This window comes from Pleurodeles waltl, chromosome 3_1 (assembly GCF_031143425.1).
Source record: "Pleurodeles waltl isolate 20211129_DDA chromosome 3_1, aPleWal1.hap1.20221129, whole genome shotgun sequence".
Lineage (NCBI taxonomy): Eukaryota > Metazoa > Chordata > Amphibia > Caudata > Salamandridae > Pleurodeles > Pleurodeles waltl.
Genome location: NC_090440.1, coordinates 301,554,096 through 301,574,959, shown reverse-complemented (window position 1 = coordinate 301,574,959; position 20,864 = coordinate 301,554,096). Strand labels below are relative to the sequence as shown.

At 42.3% G+C, this 20,864-nt stretch overlaps 1 protein-coding gene across 1 annotated transcript in view; it reads left to right on the top strand.

Moving 5' to 3' along the window:
* Positions 1-20,864, top strand: part of UNC13C (unc-13 homolog C) — a 1,168,779-nt gene that overhangs the window by 707,086 nt on the left and 440,829 nt on the right. Inside the window, exon 18 of the mRNA XM_069222447.1 lies at positions 4,664-4,797. Within this exon, the coding sequence (XP_069078548.1) occupies positions 4,664-4,797 (134 nt within the window). The remainder of the gene's footprint in view (positions 1-4,663; positions 4,798-20,864) is intronic.

Here is a 20,864-nt window from a genome sequence, read left to right as displayed (position 1 = left end):
AGAAGAAAAAAAAGTAAAATTAACTTTTTTCAAAATATGCTTGAATCAAAAGTATGCTCTAAAATGTTTACCTTTCAAGAAGCTGTGCAAAAGAGAAAGAAAAATGACTGTGTGTTTTTTACAAACTCAAGAAAACTGCTGTTTAGTTATTTTAACTTATTAGTCAAGGCGGCAGATTGGACATTGTTTGAATACTCTTTTTTAAAGTTACATTAGCAAGTAGGTGTATTTTTATGAAAATGATTTTTTATAATGATGTAAATCTGTTTAAATTTTGTAACTCACTTTCAAGTCAAGAAATGGACACTAACAATAAATAAACTACAACCTAGAACATGTAGTACCAAAGCCTCAACGTTTACAACATCAAAGCATAGTTCGCAACTAGAAATCAACCCGCCGTTTCAGTATATTACATGAAGTGGAAACACCCCCACCACTTTGGTGACAATTTTTTAGTCGCATTTAGAATTGAATTTATGATGGCTATTGAGGTTTTTCTAGAGCCGCTGTTATTGACATGGTTGGAGACGACTATGGGGAAAGTTTTTGAGATTGCAATCCCACCATAATGGTGAGGAGGGAATTGTCATGAAAAAAGTGAGCACTATCATAAACCATCAAACTGGAAGTATCATTCAAGTACCCATATAATAAGTGTTCTGGAGTTCTACGTTTTTCTACTGGAACGACAGTGACACTTTAGGGCTTTGTGTAGAAAACCACTAAGATGTAATTAATTGTCTTGCACAGAGATGATACAGTTATGAATTCATATGGACCAATATGCTGAAAATGAGCAGTACATCCAAAGCTATTTTCAGCTGCACCATCTTGACCCAACAGCATCACCGATGCAGTTGGGCACAACCTTAAGGAAATCTGCCAGTTGTTGGTGGAGAAACTGAAAAGTGGATGATGTAACTTATGTAATATTTTTCTTGAGGTCTCTTTCTCTACCCCCTCTAAATGACCCCCGTTATTGAATGCTTTAAATTACCATTCAGAAAAATGTCCTCAACAGGACCGACAAAGAAAACCTATAGTTGACCTAGCCTACTGCACTCATAAAATGCAAAATATGAATCTTTTTTAATCTTGGGTACCCTCCTAATAATTCATATAATTTTGGGGGTATTGCTAATGCACACAGTGGCGTTTACTACAGACAAATCATATCCTTCCTTCTCTACACACAGATGACTGTCTCCTCTGGAAAGGGTACATGAATGTAGTGTACTGGCGGTCACAGGTTCAGGAACAAAATCTCTCCTCACCGCTAGTTATCCGTGGATCTTATATTTAGGGGGTAATAAATTCCACAGTTTGGCTGCTTGAACAGAGAAGGATGTACCCACTATTGCCTTTTTCTTGTATGGTGGTGTTTTAAGGCAGGGTGCCAATCTAAAGCTGAGGTTTCTTTGTTGAATGTATTTGGTTATTTTGTTTCTGATGAAAAGCGGTCCTGTTCAATGTATAGCATTGTGGGTGATACAAAGCAGCTTGAAGGAGGATCTTCTAGCAACCGGTAACCAGTGTAGTGCTCTCAAGGCATGGGAGATGTGGGCTTGTGGCTTTACATGTAATAGTAGCCTGACAGTTGAGTTCTTAAAATGTTATAGTTGTTCATAATAGATAGAGATGATCTGTGGTAGAGGCCATTGGCATAATCCAGTTTAGATAGTACAAGATAGATAGCAGCCTGCACCTTATGTGGAAATACAAGTTGGGTGAAGATGCGTTGCAGAGTCTTCAAGGTGATGAAGCTTGATCAGGCTAGTTTGTCCACTTGGGCATTCATTGTTAAATTAGAGTCCATGGTAATTCCAAGGTTTTTAACTTCCTTGGATACTTGAGGAGGTGGTCCCAGATCATCAGGCCAGGTGCACAGAAGGTCATAATTTTTCCATTCGCCACATGTCAGTGTTTCCGTTTTGGAAGCATTCAGTTTGAGATGGCTCCAAGTCATCCACTGATCAACAGCTCTGAGGAAGCTGAAGATTTGTGAGTTTTCAATGTATTTGGGGAATTCCAATTTAAGCAGTATTTGTGTGTCATCTGCATAGTTGTAACAAGTTAGTTGAAAGTCACTGATCAATTCTGCTATTGACATCATGTAGAGGTTGAAAAGCATGGGTGATTTGATTGATCCTTGGGAGACCTCTCTTTTTGTGGGGTACAGTTTGGACAAGAATGGGGGAGAATAGATAATATTAGTTGTGTTTTGAAGGTAGGATGTAATCCAGTCAGAAGCAGTCCCTTCTATGCCGGCTTCATGGAGTCTTTCAATTAGGGTGTCATGGTCTACAGTATCAAAGGCATCTGAGAGATCCAAGAGAAGTAGTGCAACAACTCCATTGTGGTCGACTGTGTTTTTAAGATCATCCCAGATTGCGATGAGTGCTGATTCAGTGCCGCTTCTTGGGCAGAATCCAGTTTGGTAGTCTGAAAGTATGGAGTTGTCATCAATGAAAAGTGACATCTCGGAGAATGCTGCTCTTTCTATCAGTTTACCCAGGAAAGGTCCATTTGTAATTGGTCTGTAGTTATTGGGGTCTCGCAGCTCTAGGTTTGTTTTCTCTAATACCAGACGTATGTATGCCTTTTTCAGGTCTTCGGGAAAAGTTCCTGTAGTAAAAGTGTTATTGATGATTCTTCTTACAGGTGTGGATAAAAGAAGTAGAAAAAAGAGTGTTTTTGAAGGTGTGTGGTGGACAAGGGTCAGAAGGGCAGCCGGAAGGCATGGCCTGTTGTGACCAAATCCATAAATACACCTTGTGATATTTGTTTGAAGGAATGCAGAGGCTGGGCTGGTTTACTCTTGGAGGGGATTTGAGGAAACTGGTTGGTGCTGATGGTTTTCTTCTGTTTTAAATAGGAGCCCAATGTGTATGCCTTGGTTGTGTGATGAATTGCCAGTTTGTTTGTGAAAGCTTGGGTAGTGGGATGACTTCCTTTTATGTAATTAGGTTTTCGAAATTCATTGAGGCTTTTATCAAATTCTTTAGTTGTAGATTTAGCATTTTGAATTCTGTCTGAGTGGTACCTTATTAAAGTTTTTTTGATTGATGATTTGTTTATTCTGTTCAGTTTATGTGCCTGAAGTTTGTCTTGAATGCTGTTTGTTTTGTGCAAGGCCTGTTGCAGCCTTCTGATATGTTGATTTATCTTTTAAAGTTCTGTGTTTCTCCATGGTGTTGGTTTGCTTTTCTCCTGTTTATTTTTTCTGAGTGGAATTAGGCTATCAAAAGTTTCCTGTAGCCACTCATAAAGTTTTGGAACAGAATTTATTGTGTATAGATCTGTGTTGGCTGTTTATTATGTTTTTAAGTCTTCAAAACTGAGTTTGCTCAAATGTTGATATATGTATGTAAGGTGATATGTGGTGTGCTGGTTTGTGATGTGTGTGGGATTGTGTTCAGTCTGATGTAGGTTCAATGTGACTAGGCCAGTGGTGATAGCTTTTGGGTGGGGCATATTGGGTTTGTCAAACCAAATGCTTAGGAACCCAAGAATGCAAAGACTTGAGTATAATATTATAAGGTTTGGGACTCTGTCTAGAAAAGTTTCTGGGAATATTGCATTGTTATGTGGAGGTCTGTAAAGGAGAAGAAAGTTACAGGAGGAAGTTGCTGTAGGGTTGAATCTGTTGAGAGGGGCCTCACAACCTTGTATGGCAATGTTGTCTGTTTTACTGAGATTTATTGCTTATTTGAATATAATAGCTATTCCACTTCCTCTTTTACCTATATGGTTTTGTGTGATGGTTTGATAGCCTCGAGGAACGGCTTCATGCAACACTGGGGCCATGTAATCTCCCAACCATGATTCTGTTATGAATAGTAATTCAAGTTATGTCTCAGTGAGCAGGTCGTAGATGAGATGCTTGTTTTTTTAGAGTGATTGAACATTTATGAGTAGGCGGTTTAGAAAATGTATGTTTGTGGGGTTGTCATTTTGTTTTGGAGAAGGGTGAGCAGTATATTTTGAACCTGTAGCAGGTGTGTTGTTAGTTATGATAGCTATATGAGGGTCACAATAGTCCAGTTGTTCTATTTAGTGTTCCTCGTCCAGCAGGCTTAGGAGGCATTTTGTTGGATCTATGTTTGTTGGTGGTGTACTTAGTGGCTGAAAGTGACATGGTCAGTGTTTTTTTTTTTGTAGAGTAGCCTTTTTGGGTAATAGACAAGGGGATGCGAAGTTGTTAAGAGTGGTGTGCTGTTTATTTTGTTTGCGTCTGTTTAGTGTGAATGGAGTAATGTACAATTTAAGACAAGAAATTCCAGTTCTGATTCACAAGTATCATTTCAATACTGAAGGCAGCCTCAGTGTCAATAGCATAAACCACATTCTTCTCTCTCTTTCCGGATACAAAGGTTTCTCCTGAGAGCTTTTCCCAAAGTCACTTCATCAAAAGATGTGAATTGTTTGTGCACTATTCAAATGAAACTGAGAAATTGCTCCTTTCAAAATCCGTTACATTACAGGTTTGGGAAGAGAAGTGAATACATTACACATTCATTACGTGCATTCCACATCCAAAAAAGGTCTTGTTTTCAGGTTTTTTTTTAAAATAAAAAGCCCATTCTTTTCTTTCATAAACTTGAATCCCAAATGATAACTATCATCTTTCAGTGCTTCTCTTTTATGATTTTACACGCAGGCTAAGAAGCAAGATATTCCTCGTGAGGACCAGGGGCCCTCCGTCAAGAATTTGGATTTTTGGCCTAATCTTATAACTCTTATGGTGACTATCATTGATGAAGATAAGACTGCATACACGCCTACTCTGAATCAGTAAGTTTTATTTTCTGCTTCTTTAACAGAATGACAGCCTAGCTTTTGACCTTTACAGAAGACAGAAGTCTTGATATCATCTACGCACAGCATTCCCTATTCAAAGCTAAAGATAAATGAAAATTGAGCAGCTTCTCTGTTTACTATGGCAGCCACATCCAAGTTTTATAGCTGGCAAATGCTTGGCACTGCCCTGGCAATAGCGGTCGTAATGTGACCAGATCTGCTGCCATTAAGCTTTATTAATAATTATTCCCCATTTATATTTAGTGATGATATGTATACCTGATTGAATCACCTTCTTCCGTATTTACTGAGAGGCTCTAACTGAGCCTATAAAATTTTGCCATTTCCAGTTGTATCTTTATAAGCATATATAGGATGTAATAAGTTTATTTAATAGAAAGGGCTAAATGGCATTCCTAGGTTTTGCAGGTAGTTATTTTGTGCACAATACCTGCAGAGAAAGCAAAGCCTTCCAAAGTATACAGATTATGCAAATATACTCAGCACATAAATTGACTGTAAAATGTGGTATATAGTGGTATAATTGTAATAAGGCGAGATAAGGAACAGAAAACTAAATAAATGACAACTTAAACGGAAACGTTTCTATCTCCTCTTAAAACGTGGCATGTAATTCAACATGTTGTTGCATAGTAAAGTAGACATTGTAGCCAACGCCTGAATTTATTGTATTATTTTTGTAGACATTTTCATACCTAGAATATGCGATTTTTTATATATCTGATAGACACATATATGTTTAAAAATAGCATCCTGTTTTCTCATCTTCTCTCCCCAAACGTTCAAAAACAGTGTAAGCTTGCTTTTTGGATTTCTTTTAGACTCTACTATGGAATCTAAATGGAGTCCCGCATAAATAGAGATGGGAGCAGTGCACACTTTGGGCCATATTTATACTTTTTGACGCACAACTGCGCCAACGCCGGCTAACGCCATTTCAAAGCGCCATGCGGGCGCCTTATTTATTGAATAATAAAGCGCAGCTGACTGGTGTGCGTCAAAAAAATGACCCACACCAGGCAGCGCCGGCGTAGGGGAAAATGGAGCTTGGGCGTCAAAAAATGGGGCAAGTCAGATCTGAGGCAAAATATTGGCCTCAACCCGATTTGCGCCATTTTGTTTGACTCCCAACCCCCATTGAAATGACTCCTGTCTTAGCACAGACAGGAGTCATGCCCCCTTGCCCAATGGCCATGCCCAGGGGACTTATGTCCCTGGGCATGGTCATTGGGCATAGTGGCATGTAGGGGGGCACAAATCAGGCCCCCCTATGCCACAAAAAAATAAATAAATAAATACTTACCTGAACTTACCTTAAGTTCCCTGGGATGGGTCCCTCCATCCTTGGGCGTCCTCCTGGGGTGGGCAAGGGTGGCAGGGGGGGTCCCTGGGGGCATGGGAGGGCACCTCTGGGCTCCTTCCGAGCCCACAGGTCCCTTAACGCCTGCCCTGACCAGGCGTTAAAAAATGACGCAAAATCGGCTGGACGTCATTTTTTCTGGCCCGCCCACTCCTGTGCGTCATTTTTGCACGGGAGTTTAAATAAGGCGCACATGCCTTAGAGTCATTTTTTAGAAGGGAACGCCTACCTTGCATATCATTAACGCAAGGTAGGTGTCCACGCTAAAAAATGACGCAAACTCCAAGATCTTTGGAGCTAGACGGGTCTAACGCCAAAGTATAAATATGGAGTTAGCTTTGCATCGGATTTGCGTTAAAAAAAACGACGCAAATCCGGAGCAAACAGAGTATAAATATGCCCCTTTGTCCTTCATTACTAGTGGTTCAGAGAAGGGTGCACTTTCATCACAGTCAAGAAAATCCAACAACGCTGGAATGGGAATTTATTAGACTTTATGGATTACGTTGCATAAAATGTGTTCTTTGATAATAGAAAATAATATGCACATGTTAGTGGTTTTCTGGTTGGGTAATTACCTGGCATTTTGTACCTGTTAATTAGCAGCACGTTGGATAAGCTGAAATGTAACAGGGCATGCACACGTTCTTACACTCTGCAATTACTGTTTGTGGTTCAAAAAACATAGGGCCACTTATAATGAGGGTATTTATGGTAAAAGCGGAGGAAAAACAAGAAATGTACTTCAGATGTAGTGTCAGAATGCCTTACAATGGTAAGGGGGCACAACTAAGCTTATATGGTTAGATCTCTGGTGCTGACAAAGCTAGAACGCATGTGTAAGAAAATGGGTAATAGAGAAGGATGTGAGTTCTTCACGACTAATAAGACTGCATCCGTCCACCTACTGGCAAAGAAGTACCCTGCCCTGGCCAGAAACATAGCTTCGGGAGGGCTGTTTGGGTTGTTACACCCCCTTTAATAAATGCAATTTCTGATACATAGTTGGGTAAAAATGATTTCAATCGGGCATGGTGAAGTGTCGATTTTCTGATTTCACTGGAGATTTTTACATATAGCCAGAAAAAGACACACACAGACTCTCTCTCACTCTGTTTTGAAAGACTTCAGAATTTATGGTTATTTTTATTACATCTTGTGTTTCTCTTACTAAGTAACTCTTTCAATTTGCATCCTGTTGTGTGTGTAAGCACATTCCTTGATGGAATGTATGGCTAGTGACGCAAGAGAGTTCCAATGTCCACGACGTTGGAATGCTCTTGGAGTCAGTTGAGCCAGGACGCACTGCAGTACAGACCTGTTCCCTTTTTACTGTACTGGCGTTCTTAATAAAGGAGGAATAGCACTTGTTTCAACTCTTTGGCTCTGTATCTCATTCAAGGATTTCACCACTACAATTTGGCGACGAGAGTGGTTGAAGCGCGACTTGACCAGCGTCCAGGAAGGATCTCAGCGTCTGCGTGTGTCTCATCTTCATTACCGTGGCTTTCGTCTACACCATCTTCAAACAGGTTTTAATTTTTATGATTTTTATTTAAATTGGACATTTCCTGAATTGGAAGCGACGAGACGCGCGAGCGGGTATCGTTGAGGCCCACAAGCTGTTCAACGCGCACCCGTCATCACCAAGGAAACGGTGATCTTCTCACGTCTCATAATGCTTTAGCGCGTTTAACGCGCACACGTCGTATCCAGGGAAACAGAGACGCGTTCCCTCGCGTCTCCTAAGGAATTAAGAAGCGCGTTTCCGTAGGAACGGAAACAACGCATGCGCTACGGCACGGTCTACTAGTGGAGCGTCTCCTAAGCAACCAGAGACGCTCTGCACATTGTTCGGCACGCTGCTGTTTGGGAATTAGCATATTAAGGAAGAAGAAGGAAGAAAAAAAAAAAAAAGAAACAAGTTTGGAAATTTTTTAAAAAAAGGGGAACAGGTCTTAGAATTTGTTTTAAATCTCTTTCTCTTTGTGCAAATTACTAAACGGTGCATAAAGGTGTGGGTGTCATGGCACAGTCTGCACAACCTAATTTTACTATTATTCCACCACAAGCATTTTGGGCTGCAGGGAATGCTCCTCCAGTTAAATGGACTGAATGGAAGGATTATTTTTTTAACTATATAGGAGCCATTGATCTTGAGAACAAAATGCCTGCAGAACAGAAGAAGAGACTCTTGCTACATTCATTGGGGCCTATTGGTTTGAAAACTTATAATAAGATGCAGAAGGGCCCTTTTAGTGGTGACATATGTGTTTTTAATGTTGCAATGCAAGATCTGGACAGATATTTTGCACCCAAAGTTTGTGTTGGAATTACTCGTTATAAGTTTTTCCAAAGGAAACAAGAAAAGGGGGAGTCTGTGGATGACTATGTGGCAGACTTAAAAAAATTGGCTCTTGACTGTAAGTTTGGTCCTATACATGATGATTTGATACGGGATCAAGTAGTTATACATGGCAACAATCAATCTATTCAAGAAAGGTTATGGATCAATGGTGATTCCCCGCTGCAGGAGATATTGGCCATTGCTAGGAAGGCAGAAATTTCTGGAAGGTGTGTTTCAGAATTAAAGTCAACAGAGAGGAGTGTTGATAACATTTTCAAAATTACTAATCGTAGAACACAGAAGGAACAGAAAACATCACAGAGTAATGACAATGAGAAGAGGTGTTATAGGTGTGACAGTAAAGAGCACCTGGCATATGCTAAGTCGTGCCCGGCTTTGAAATTGAAATGCAGCAAATGTGGTATTGTAGGCCACTTTGCGAAGGTCTGCAGGAGTAAAAAGAGAATAGTTAAGTGTATATTGGAAAGTGATGCTCACATGGGAATTGAGAACGAAGAATATTCCTCGGAATCTAGAGACGTTACTGAGGATGGGAACTTTATCCTGAATATAACTGATGCAGAGACCAAAGGGAAACCAATGTGTGATATGCAAATTGGTGGGATTCCAATTACTATGTATGCCGATTCTGGCTCACCCTTCACCATTGTGAATGAAGAAGTGTGGAATACAACATTTGTGAATAAATTAGGAAAACAATTGTCGCAACCAGATGTCCGGCCGGAGAGCTACACTGGGGACAAAGTTGATCTCCTAGGTTTCAGATGGCTCTTATTCTCTTTTAAAAATAGGTGTACCAGAGGAAAATTGTATGTATCAAAAAGGGGGCCATCAGTCCTTGGATGGAAAGATCAAGGAAAACTTCAGATGATCCTGGATCCTAACAGCAGAGAAAAAGTGTTAATAGTTGGTGATGGGGTTTCTTTAGCTATGGAAATGGAAAGAAGATTTCCTAAAGTCTTTGGTACGCAGTTAGGAAAATTGGTAGGTTTTGAACATGAAATAGTATTGAAGAAGAATGCCATACCAAAAATTCATAAAGTGAGATCGGTACCCTTGATGAGAAGGGATGAAGTTTCGAAAGAGTTGGAGAAGTTGGTACGTATGGATGTTATTGAACCGATAAAGAATGCAGAATGGATTTCTCCGGTGGTTATCGCTCGACGCAGCAATGGGAGGATCCGCTTATGCGTCGATTTGAGATATTTGAATGAAAATATTGTGATCGATCGCTTTCCTTTATCTAAGATCACTGAAATGGTTTCCAATCTAAAGGGTGCTAGTTGGTTCTCTACAATTGACTTATCTGATGCTTATCATCAGATTTCTTTGAGAACTGAATCAAGGAAATTGACAGCTTTCATCACGCCTTTTGGATGTTTCCAGTACAAAAGGATGCCTTTTGGACTAGCGTCTGCAGCTGCAGTTTTTCAAAGACTAATGTATAAACTATTCGGAAAATCTTTAGGAGTGATGTGTTTCCAAGATGATATTTTGGTATTTGGATGTGATCGTAAGGTGCATGATGAGAGATTGGAACATGTTTTGGGGATGTTGGAGAGTAAGGGTTTGACGGTAGAATTGAGCAAGTTCAAGTTTGGCAGGAGAAGTGTGGAGTATTTGGGGCATGAAATCAGTGGTGATGGAGTGAAACCAAAGGCGTTGTTAGTTAGCGCCATTGTTAGTGCAGCGACCCCCACTACTAAGGAGGAAGTAAAATCATTTTTAGGGATGGCAGAATTTTGTGCAAAATTCAACCCGAATTTTGCTGAAAAGGTTTATAATTTGAGACTTCTTCTTAAAAAGAATGCTCATTTTATTTGGAGTGATGTATGTGAGCAGGAATTTGGAAATATTAAAGAATATTTGAGCAAAGTTGCAAATTTAGGAAGTTTTGACACAGAACTGGATACCGTGATAACTACTGATGCTAGCAATAAGGGATTAGGTGCAGTTTTATCACAGAAAGATATAGATGGGAGGGAGAGGATCATATTGTTTGCTTCAAGATCATTATCGCCTTCAGAGGAGAAGTACTCTGTAATTGAAAAGGAGGCTTTAGCATGTGCTTGGGCTTTGGAACACTTTCGTACATTTATTTGGGGTAAGAACATCACTATTCAATGTGATCACAAACCTTTGATTAAGCTACTTACATCGGAAGGTAGCGTTTTTGCTTCTGCGAGAATTTTGAGATTGTCCATGCGTATGAAAGATTTCATATACCGCATTGTGTACGTTCCTGGGAGAAACAATTTGATGGCAGATTGTTTATCAAGGTTGCCAGGCCCGTTGGAAAGTTGTGTGGATGATCTTTGGGAAGATTATAGCACTGCTCTTATACATGATACTGGTAGTTCTTCTCTTGATAAGGAATCTTGGGGTAATGAGATGGATAAGGATCCTGACTTGAAATTGGTATGGAAGTTCATTTTGGAAGGTTGGCCTAGGAAGGACCAACTTACTGAGCAGAATAAGCACTTTTGGGAGGTTAGACATGAACTATCCATAGAAGGAAGTGTCATCATGAGGGGGAGTAAAATTATTCCACCGTGTGGTATGAGGGATGTTGTTTTGAATTTGTGCCATGAAGGTCATTTTGGCATTGTTCGTACCAAATCAGTTGTTAAGGATTTATTTTGGTGGCCGGGAATAGACAAAGCAGTGGAAAGGTTTGTAAGATCCTGTAAAGTGTGTTCATCAGCGGACAAAAGCTTGTTTACCTTGAGACCACCCATGGAACAAGTTCTCTTGCCTAAACAACCTTGGGAGTGTGTTGCTGTAGATTTGTTTGGTCCTGTAGGGGATGAACAAGAATATGTAATTGTTCTTATCGATCTATTTTCTAAATGGCCCGAAATCGGTATAATAGAAAGAGCGGACACTGCAAATGTGCTGGAGTTTATGGATAAGGTATTTTTATCTGAAGGTATTCCAGCGAAATTGTTAGGTGATAACGGTGTGCAATTTGTTTCAGATGCTGCTTGAATGTATTTTGAAAGAGTGGGAATTAAACACAAAACTACGTCTTTGTACAATCCCAGTGGCAATGGTACTGTGGAGAGATTTAACAGGGTCATCAAAAATGTCATTCAAAGCTCTATGAGTAAATGCGATTGGCACACGTCTGTATTCAAAGCGTTGTGGGCATACAGAATTACTGAAAATCTAACTACTGGATTGAGTCCTTTTGTCATTATGAGAGGTAGGAAACCCAGGGGTAAGCATAATCATGCGTGGTTGTGTGATGTGGGTGCGGAGCATTGGTCTGTGGAATCAGTGAGGGATAATTTGGACAAATCAATAAAAAAAAACAAGTCGTACTATGACCAATCTCATCATGTGAAACTGGTAAAGATTGCTGTGGGTGATTGGGTACGGGTTAAGAAACCTTATAGAGTTAAGAAGAATGAAAGTCAATATTTTGAACCAGAACAAGTGATGGAAGTGTTGCATAATGCTGTTAGATTGAGTGATGGAAAGGTTTGGAATCTTAAACGCATTGCCTTGATTAACAATAAGGAGCATATTGTGCGGGAAGCTGTTGGTCGTAAGATTGAGAAAGGAAGATCTGATTGGTTAGAAGATGAGTTACAAGATGTTAGGATTTCCGGAGAGGGTGATTGCCTTTTGCCTGCGTCCCAACAGGGTTCCGTCTGTGATGAAGGGGGAAGTTGTGTAACATGTGAAGGTAGCGATGCTATGTGTGTGGAGAAGAGGAAGGTGAAACGTCCGGGTTGGCTGAAGGATTATGTGTTAGGCCATATACTGGAAGGGTAAATCTTATTTCTATGTTTCAGGGAACTTCTTCATCCTTATACTTTAGCTTTGAATTGTTTTGTTCTTGTTTTTTCATTTTGTTATTATTAGTTATTTATTTTAAAATAAAGAAGGGAGATGTGTTGTGTGTGTAAGCACATTCCTTGATGGAATGTATGGCTAGTGACGCAAGAGAGTTCCAATGTCCACGACGTTGGAATGCTCTTGGAGTCAGTTGAGCCAGGACGCACTGCTGTACAGACCTGTTCCCTTTTTACTGTACTGGCGTTCTTAATAAAGGAGGAATAGCACTTACTTCAACATTTTGGCTCTGTATCTCATTCAAGGATTTCACCACTACACATCCCTCTCCCTTTCCACTGTCTCTTCACATGCACCTTAAAATTACATGCCAGCATGATTGTTGGAAAATCTGCAGCTCGACCCCCATCTCACTGACCAAGGCACGCTCCTGGTCCTGGCACTTGACTCTCTCATGGTTGTTAGTCAGACTTGCCCAAGGCCTACTCAGGGGAATTGATGTAATCTAGTACCTCGGGCCGCTGGTGTCCAAGAATCACCAACCCAATATGTCAGAGTCTAGTCAGTGCTCTTACTCAGAAAAAGGAAAAGTAATTTAAATGTACTGTTGTCAGGTGGAAATACTTGGGGTATCACCCTCCTAACACTTCACTTTCCTAGCAGGCACTAAACTCTAAAAATAGAGGACCACCCTTTCATATAGTAGACATGGTACAATGAGGTGTTTGATTTTATCAGCGTGTGTACACAGTAAAAGCAGAAATGTGTGATAATGAACCAGTACAAACAAATTAAAACCACTAACGATGGTAACCTCCTTAAAATAGCACATCTAAATATATGTAATGATTCGCTATTAACTTTGTTGTTGTCAACAAAGCATTTCATTATTCCGTAAACGTTGTGCATAGGTATTTTTTTCAACGTGTACACCTGTTGCAAAGCAGGCTTTGGACACCACAATAAAGGTTCCTGCAATTAGGAGCCACAATGTGCTTCAAAAATACACAAACGTTTCCCGGGTTCATTATTAAAAGCTTCTGGGAGGCTTGAGGTGCTTTAATGAAAACATGTCTGGTAGCCCGCAGTACAAGCTAACAATCATTGATTTTGCCTCTGACTTCTTTGGGGCACCGCAGGCACAGAATATTCACATTTTCTTCAGTGCCCTAGAGGATTCTAAAGGTCTACCTTTGCCTGAGGCTATTCTTTTCTTGAACCTGGCACGTGCGACAACCAAATGCTTTCTTTTGTCTTTCATTCTCTTGTTTTTTTAATGGGCTGTCTGCACACTGACCCCACCCCAAGACCCTGTACAAAAAACTGGCTCCTGTATCCCTGTAGGCCTCAAACTCAACACCATTTATTAGGGGAAGTTGATTGTACTTACCCATGTTAAGGGGACAAGCAACCAAGGTGGCAAAGTCAATACCACCATCAGAGACTAAAAAAGCCTCTGTGGTCTTCCTAACAAGACCAATCCCAACTACATTACCAATGGTGAGCCCAGCTCCACCCTTTGATTGGCTATTTGTAGTATTCTTCCCACCACCACTGCTATTGCTAGGGGCACTAGAGGACGCAGTTGGGGTTGTGATAGTTGGGAGCCTTGGTGTTTTTCTTTGGACAAGTGGAATCACTTGTCAAATGGCCTTTAGTTTTACATAAATAACACCATCGCTTCTTTTGATTGTTTGAGGAGGATTTGGACCCACCTCCCCCAGAGGATTTGTGTGGGCCTGATGAAGACTCAGAGTTCTTTTTATATTTGTCCCCACACTTGTCAGAAGACTTACCATCCTTCTTCTTGCCATCCTTGTCACCACCTGTATGCGGTTTTCTGCTCACTCTTGTTCTGACCCAATTGTCTGCCTTCTTTCCCAATTCTTGGGGAGAGGTCAGATCTGAGTCTACCAAGTACTGATGCAACAAGTCAGACACACAATTGTTCAAAATATGCTCTCTCAAAATAGGATTATATAGGTTTTCATAGTCAGTCACCTTACTGCCATGCAACCATCCCTCCAATGCCTTCACTGAACAGTCTACAAAGTCTGTCCAGTCTTAAGAGGCCTCTTTTCTGGTATCTCTGAACTTTATCCTGTATTGTTCAGTGGTTAAGCCAAATCCAACTAAGAGTGCATCTTTCAAAACTTTGTAGTTGTTGGCATGACTCTCCTTGACAGTAAGGAGTTTATCCCTACCTTAGCCAGTGAACGATAGCCACAAGATAGCAGCCCACTACCTTTGAGGGACCAACTGTACCATACAGGCCCTCTCAAGTGCAGAAAACCACTTGTTTATGTCATCCCCCTCCTCGTAAGGGGGACAATTTTGTTCAGGTTTCTTGAATCTGTTTCTCTAACAGGATGACTATCAAGAATACTGCTGCTGCCACCATGTGGAACTAACCCAAACTTCTGTCTTTCCCTCTCTACATCTAGAGACTCCCTGTCTAAGGCCAACTGCTGCTGTGTTAGCTTCAGCCTGGCCTCTTCCAACCTCAGCTTTCTGAGTTCCCTGTCTAGGGTGTTATCCTCAGGGTGGGAGGCTTGGGAATTCTCTGACACAGAGGTGATGTGGGAATGGGCAGAAGTGGACCTATCACCAACTACCTGAACTCTAGTTACCTGGCCGTTTGGAGTGAAAGGTGCCCTACTACTGTGTGACCCCCTCCCACTACCAGCTTCACTAGATGGCCTGTTGGTAGAAAGGTCTTTGGAAGTACCCTCCCCAGAGTCCTCAGGGCATCCCCCTGATTCTATCTGGGTACCCTCCTCCTCTACCTCCTGCTGTTGGGTGGGACTAGATTGGTTCTGGTCACTTTCAAGCAAAAGACTAAGGAGAAGATCTTTGGTAGGGTTCTTACCAATCCCTAAACTTCTTTCTATGCAGAGACCTCTCAAACTTTTAAAGTTTAAATTGTCATAAGTTGTCTGTACAACTTTGGGAGTGGCCTCTACTACAGACATAGTTGCAAGAAAGAGTTTAGGAAAGAGAGAAAAAAGTTTAGAAACTTTTAAAGAAAAAAGAAAAACTTTTTCAAACTTTTCTGAAACTTTTAGAAAGTTTTTAGAAAGAGAGTTAGATTGTTTAGGTTAACTGCGTATATGTATTTAGAATATTTTTTTGAATGAAAAGCACCAATGACAAAGTGGTAAAGCAGTTACAACTACGTATCCCACAGCTGCACCACCAATGTAGGAGGCTGGCCTGGCTTATAGTGGGTACCTGATGGTACTTACACCTTGTGCCAGGTCCAGTTATCCCTTATTAGTAGATTAGTAGTGTTCTAGCAGCTTAGGCTGATAGAGGTAGCTATAGCAGAGCAGCTTAGGCTGGACTAGGAGACATGCAAGGCTCCTACTATACCACTTATATCATATAGGTACTATATCATAAGAAACACAATACTCAGAGTTACTAAAAATAAAGGTACTTTAGTTTAGTGACAATGTGTCAAAAATATCTCAGAGAATATACTCCCTTAGGAGGTAAGTAAAATACACAAAATATACACACAAACCAAAATAAGGTAAATAAAACAGTCAGAAAGTAGTGCAAACACTGTAGAATACAATAGGATGCAATAGGCCTGGGGGCAACACAAACCATATACTAAGAAAGTGGAATGCGAACCACGAATGGACCCCTAGGCTAGTGTAGTGGGTCACTGGGAGTGTAAAAAAACACTAAGGGTGTCCAAGATACCCCACCCCAAGACCCTGGAAAGTAGGAGTAAAGTACTACTAGTTCCCCAGAAACACAATAGACTTGTGATAGATGATTTTGCAAAGACCACAACAGACTGCAAAAAACTGAAGATGGATTCCTGGACCTGAGGACCTGCAAAGGAAGGGGACCAAATCCAAGAGTCATGAAAGTGTCCAGGGGGGCAGGAGCCCACTAAACCCCAGATGAAGGTGCAAAATGGCTGCCTCTGGATGGAAGAAGTTGAAGATTCTGCAACAACAAAAGGTGCTAGGAACTTTTCCTTCGTGCAGAAGATGTCCACGGAGTGCTGGAGGATGCAGAGTTGTTTCTTTGGCAAAAGACCGCAAACAAGCCTTGCTAGCTGCAAGAGTCGCGGTTAAAGAAAAAGGGTGCTGCCCGGGCCCAGGAAGGACCAGGATGTCGCCACTTGGGAGAAGAGACAGAGGGGCCCTCAGCAACGTAGAGAGCCCATGCATAAGAAGGTACCACCCGCAGAAGTCCTTGAACATTGGTTCAAGAAGACTGAGAATGGTGGTCATCTCAACACTACAAAAGAGGGTCCCACGAAGCCGGAGGTCAACTCAGGGACTTGATCAATGCAGGTCGGAGTGCTGGGGACCTGGGCTTGGCTGTACACGAAGGATTCCTTGGAAATGTGCACAGAAGCCCTAGCAGCTGCAGTTCACGCAGTGCACAGGATTACTGTCTGGAGAAGGGAGGCAAGGACTTACCTCCTCAAAATTTGGACAGTTGGACCACTGGACAGTCTGGGTCACTTGGGTCCACCACCTGTGTTCCAGGGGCCACGCTCGTCAGAATCAGAGGGGTCCCAGTGTACCAGTGATGCTGAAGTTTGGTGCCTGCTGGAGCAGGGGGAAGATTCTGTCAACCCACAGGAGATTTCTTCGTGGCTTCCAGTGCAGGATGAAGGCAGGCTGCCTCCAAAGCATGCACCACCAGGAAACAGTTGAGAAAGCCGTCAGGATTAGGCGCTACAATGTTGCTGGTAGTCTTCTTGCTGCTTTGTTGTAGTTTGGCAGGCGTCCTGGAGCAGTCAGCGGTCGATCCTTGGCAGAAGTCGAAGAAAGAGGTGCAGAGGAACTCTGGTGAATTCTTGCAAGTTGTTATCTGAGGAGGTTACCCTAAATAGCCCTCAGAGGAGGATTGGCCACCTAGTGAGGTAAGCACCTGTCATGAGGTGTCTCTGACGTCACCTGCTGGCACTGGCCACTCAGAGGCCTCCAGAGTGCCCTCACACCTCTGGATCCAAGATGGCAGAGGTCTTGAACACACTGGAGGAGCTCTGGGCACCACCCCTGGAGTGGTGATGGACAGTCACTCCCCTTTCCTTTGTCCAGTTTCACGCCAGAGCAGGGACTTGGGGTTCCCTGAACCGGTGTAGACTTGCTTATGCAGACCCCAGGAGGGCAGAACCCTGTCTGTGGGGTGGCAGCAGCGATAGCTGCAGGGAAAACCCCAGAGAGCTGGTTTGGCAGTACCCGGGGTCTATGGTGGAGCCCCGGGGATGCATGGGATTGGCACCCCAATACTAGATTTGGCATGGGGGGACAATTCCATGATCTTAGACATGTTACATGGCCATATTTGGAGTTACCATTGTGAAGCTACATATAGGTATTGACCTATATGTAGTGCACATGTGTAATGATGTCCCCGCACTCACAAAGTCGGGGGAAATTGCCCTGAACTATATGGAGGCACCTTTGCTAGTGCAAGGGTGCCCTCACACTTAGTAACTTTGCACCTAACCTTCAGCAAGTGAAGGTTAGACATATAGGTGACTTATAAGTTACTTAAGTGCAGTGAAAAAAACGTGTGCCTTATTTCACCCAGGCTGCAGTGGCAGTCCTGTGTAAAGGTTTGTCTGAGCTCCCTATGGGTGGCAAAAGAAATGCTGCAGCCCATAGGGATCCCCTGAAACCCCAATACCCTGGGTACCTAGGTACCATATACTAGGGAATTATAAGGGTGTTCCAGTGTGCCAATTGAAATTGATAAAAGTGGTCACTAGCCTATAGTGACAAATTTAAAGGCAGAGAGAGCATAAGCACTGAGGTTCTGGTTAGCAGAGCCTCAGAGACCCAGTTAGTCACTACACAGGTACACACATTCAGGCTACAAACTATGAGCACTGGGGTCCTGGCTAGCAGGATCCCAGTGAGACAGGCAAAAACAAACTTACATACATGTAAAAATGGGGGTAACATGCCAGGCAAGATGATACTTTCCTTCAGTCTGTGTGTCCCGATCACCAGGATCGTGTCTCCTCTCTGTTCTCTGGCATCTTCCCTCTGACATGCGTGCCCCTGCTACATGTGCTGCCGCTACCTCTTTTCCCCCGGAGGGAAATTCTCACCACTGTTTCTTAGGCGCGCTGGATCTCGCGGGCTGTCTGGGACCACAGTACTGGCGCCGCCTGTTCCAGGCTCTCTCCCCATTGCGCCCCCTCCACCGCAACCCGTCCTCTGCACTGGGGATATCCTGCTACCCATCAGAAGGTAGGAAAAGGGGCCTCTACTTGCACGTTGCTTCTGCGTCCTTCTACATCGTCTCTTTCACGTCCCTTCACCACGTCTGTTCACCACATGCCTACATGACCAAACCTCGACAAACCGAGGATATCCCACTAACCAGTAGACAGTGAAAAAAAAAGGGACCCCTACTTTATTTTACTCGCATGTCTCTTTTGCACGCCTTCACCGACAAACCGGACCCAGAGAGATCCTCCTACGGCCCGCTACCTAGCCGACTGCCATGTTCTCCATCCCTCTCTAAACCCGAGGCAGCGAGGTTTGAAACAACTAGCACAAGGAATTGTGTAGGGAACACCCAAACTCCTTTAGGGGTTGGTAGATGGTTTGGTGGGTAGATACACATGAGGTGCACAGAAGGAAGATAGGCCAGCAGGTTATTTGAAGATACAGTATGTTGTCATCTGTGTTAGATTATTAAAAGTAGCACAAAGTTGCAACGTGGGTGGTTGCTCCTTGGCCCTCTGGTACTTCCTGTGTCTTTCTTTGCCTCTTACTCTGTGGCTTACCTTCATGTGCTCTCTTTCTCTCTCACTCTCTCGTTGACTTTTTTCATCGACAGGTCTAACTATTTCTCTCTCTCTCTGTCTGCTCCTCTCAACCTTTTTTCAGGCTTCTTCTCCAATTGTTGCAGCTATCTCTCTGAGGCTGGATGCTTTGGTGGCTTTTGCTCACTGTGTCACTATTTTTCTTGTAGTCAAAGTCTGCTTGTATCCCTCTCACTCTGTGTCATCCTTGCACTCTACAGTTTGATTCTGGGCTTGTTTGTACACAATATTAATATTGTTGTCTTTTTCTTGTGCTCTCTGCCTCTCTCACTGTGCATATTCACTTATATATAGCTCTGTCCTCTAATTTGAATTTTCTGTCACTCTAACTTACTCTCATGATTTCCTCACTTATAATTTGTTTCTTTTTCTTGCTTTCTCTCTTCTTCTCTCCCATAGTCTCTCTCTCTTTATACATGGTACTTATCTGTCAGTGGGACATCACCCTACTAAGAGACATTATGTGTACCTCAATAGGTGTCTGTTCTCTTGCTCTCATGCTTCACACAGAAGTCAGTCAACCACTTGCTCTCTTATGGGACCTTTCATTCTGCTTTGTTGCCTCTTGCTGTTTCGTTGTCTTTGGTCTTTCTGCTTGGCTATCTCATGTTTGTAAAATTGTACAACTCTGGTTCTACTAACTGGATTTTTGTCATTTTGGTATCAAATAGTTTATTAAATTTCACTCCATTTTCCTAAATTGGTGTGGGATTTCTCATGTGTTAAATTTTCAATGTATTACTGTTTGCATATTGCATAAATACTTTGCCTCTAAGTGAAACCTAACTGCTTTTGTGCAATGCTACCAAAGGGTTGAGCACCATTTAATTTGGGGTTAGCTTGTAATTCACCCTGACAACAATTGTAGTTGCTGCTTGAGCAGGGTTCATCCTCCAACCGGTAACCCAATTTCCTACGTTGGTGTTCAGCAATGGGTTAAGTACTTGGGTTTGTGTAGTGCTATACAGTTATTTAGTTTAACACTAAAATCCCAGATAAATAATTTGATACCATTTTCAATTTCTTTTTTTAAATTTGCCTCAATTCACGCTTGTGCTTTTTCAAAATCCTCCCTCATTCCACCTGACTGTCTGTGCCTGTGGCCACATCTGCAGGGATGAAGTTTGAGCTTGCAAACCAGCATAACTACACTACGGTTGAGTTCAAAGTGTTGTGTAAGAAGAAGCAACTTCCAGACATGATGAACACCTGAAAGCTGGAGCTCATGAAGGCTCTGATTGCCTGGGCAGATGTTAATCTATCACTATCAGCAACTGAGACCAAGAGTGATTAGGATGATGTGGAGGAAGAAGAAGAGGACCTGGGCACAGGCCTTGAGTTACAGCACCCAGGAGGGGAGGGAGGGTAACATGTCCTCAGGAGTGGTGCCAGGCAGCAGTATATTCTCCAATAGCCTGTCCCCAAATGAGGTGGAGGACAGGAAGGCTGAGAGAAAAACACAAGTTTCAACTGGCCAAGCTTAAAATTGAGACAGAGAAAATACCTGAGGCAGAGAAGAAAAAGTCTGTTACTGAAAGAGCCATAGCTGAAAAGAAACTGGCCATGCAGGAAAAACTTGCTTTGGAGTGTTTGGCTTATAAAGGGAGCTTCAGAGAGCTGGACATCAGAGCCAGGCAGGCAAATTCCAGCAGTAATGGTGTCATCATACCAGCAGTGCCATCTAGAGACAAGAGGGT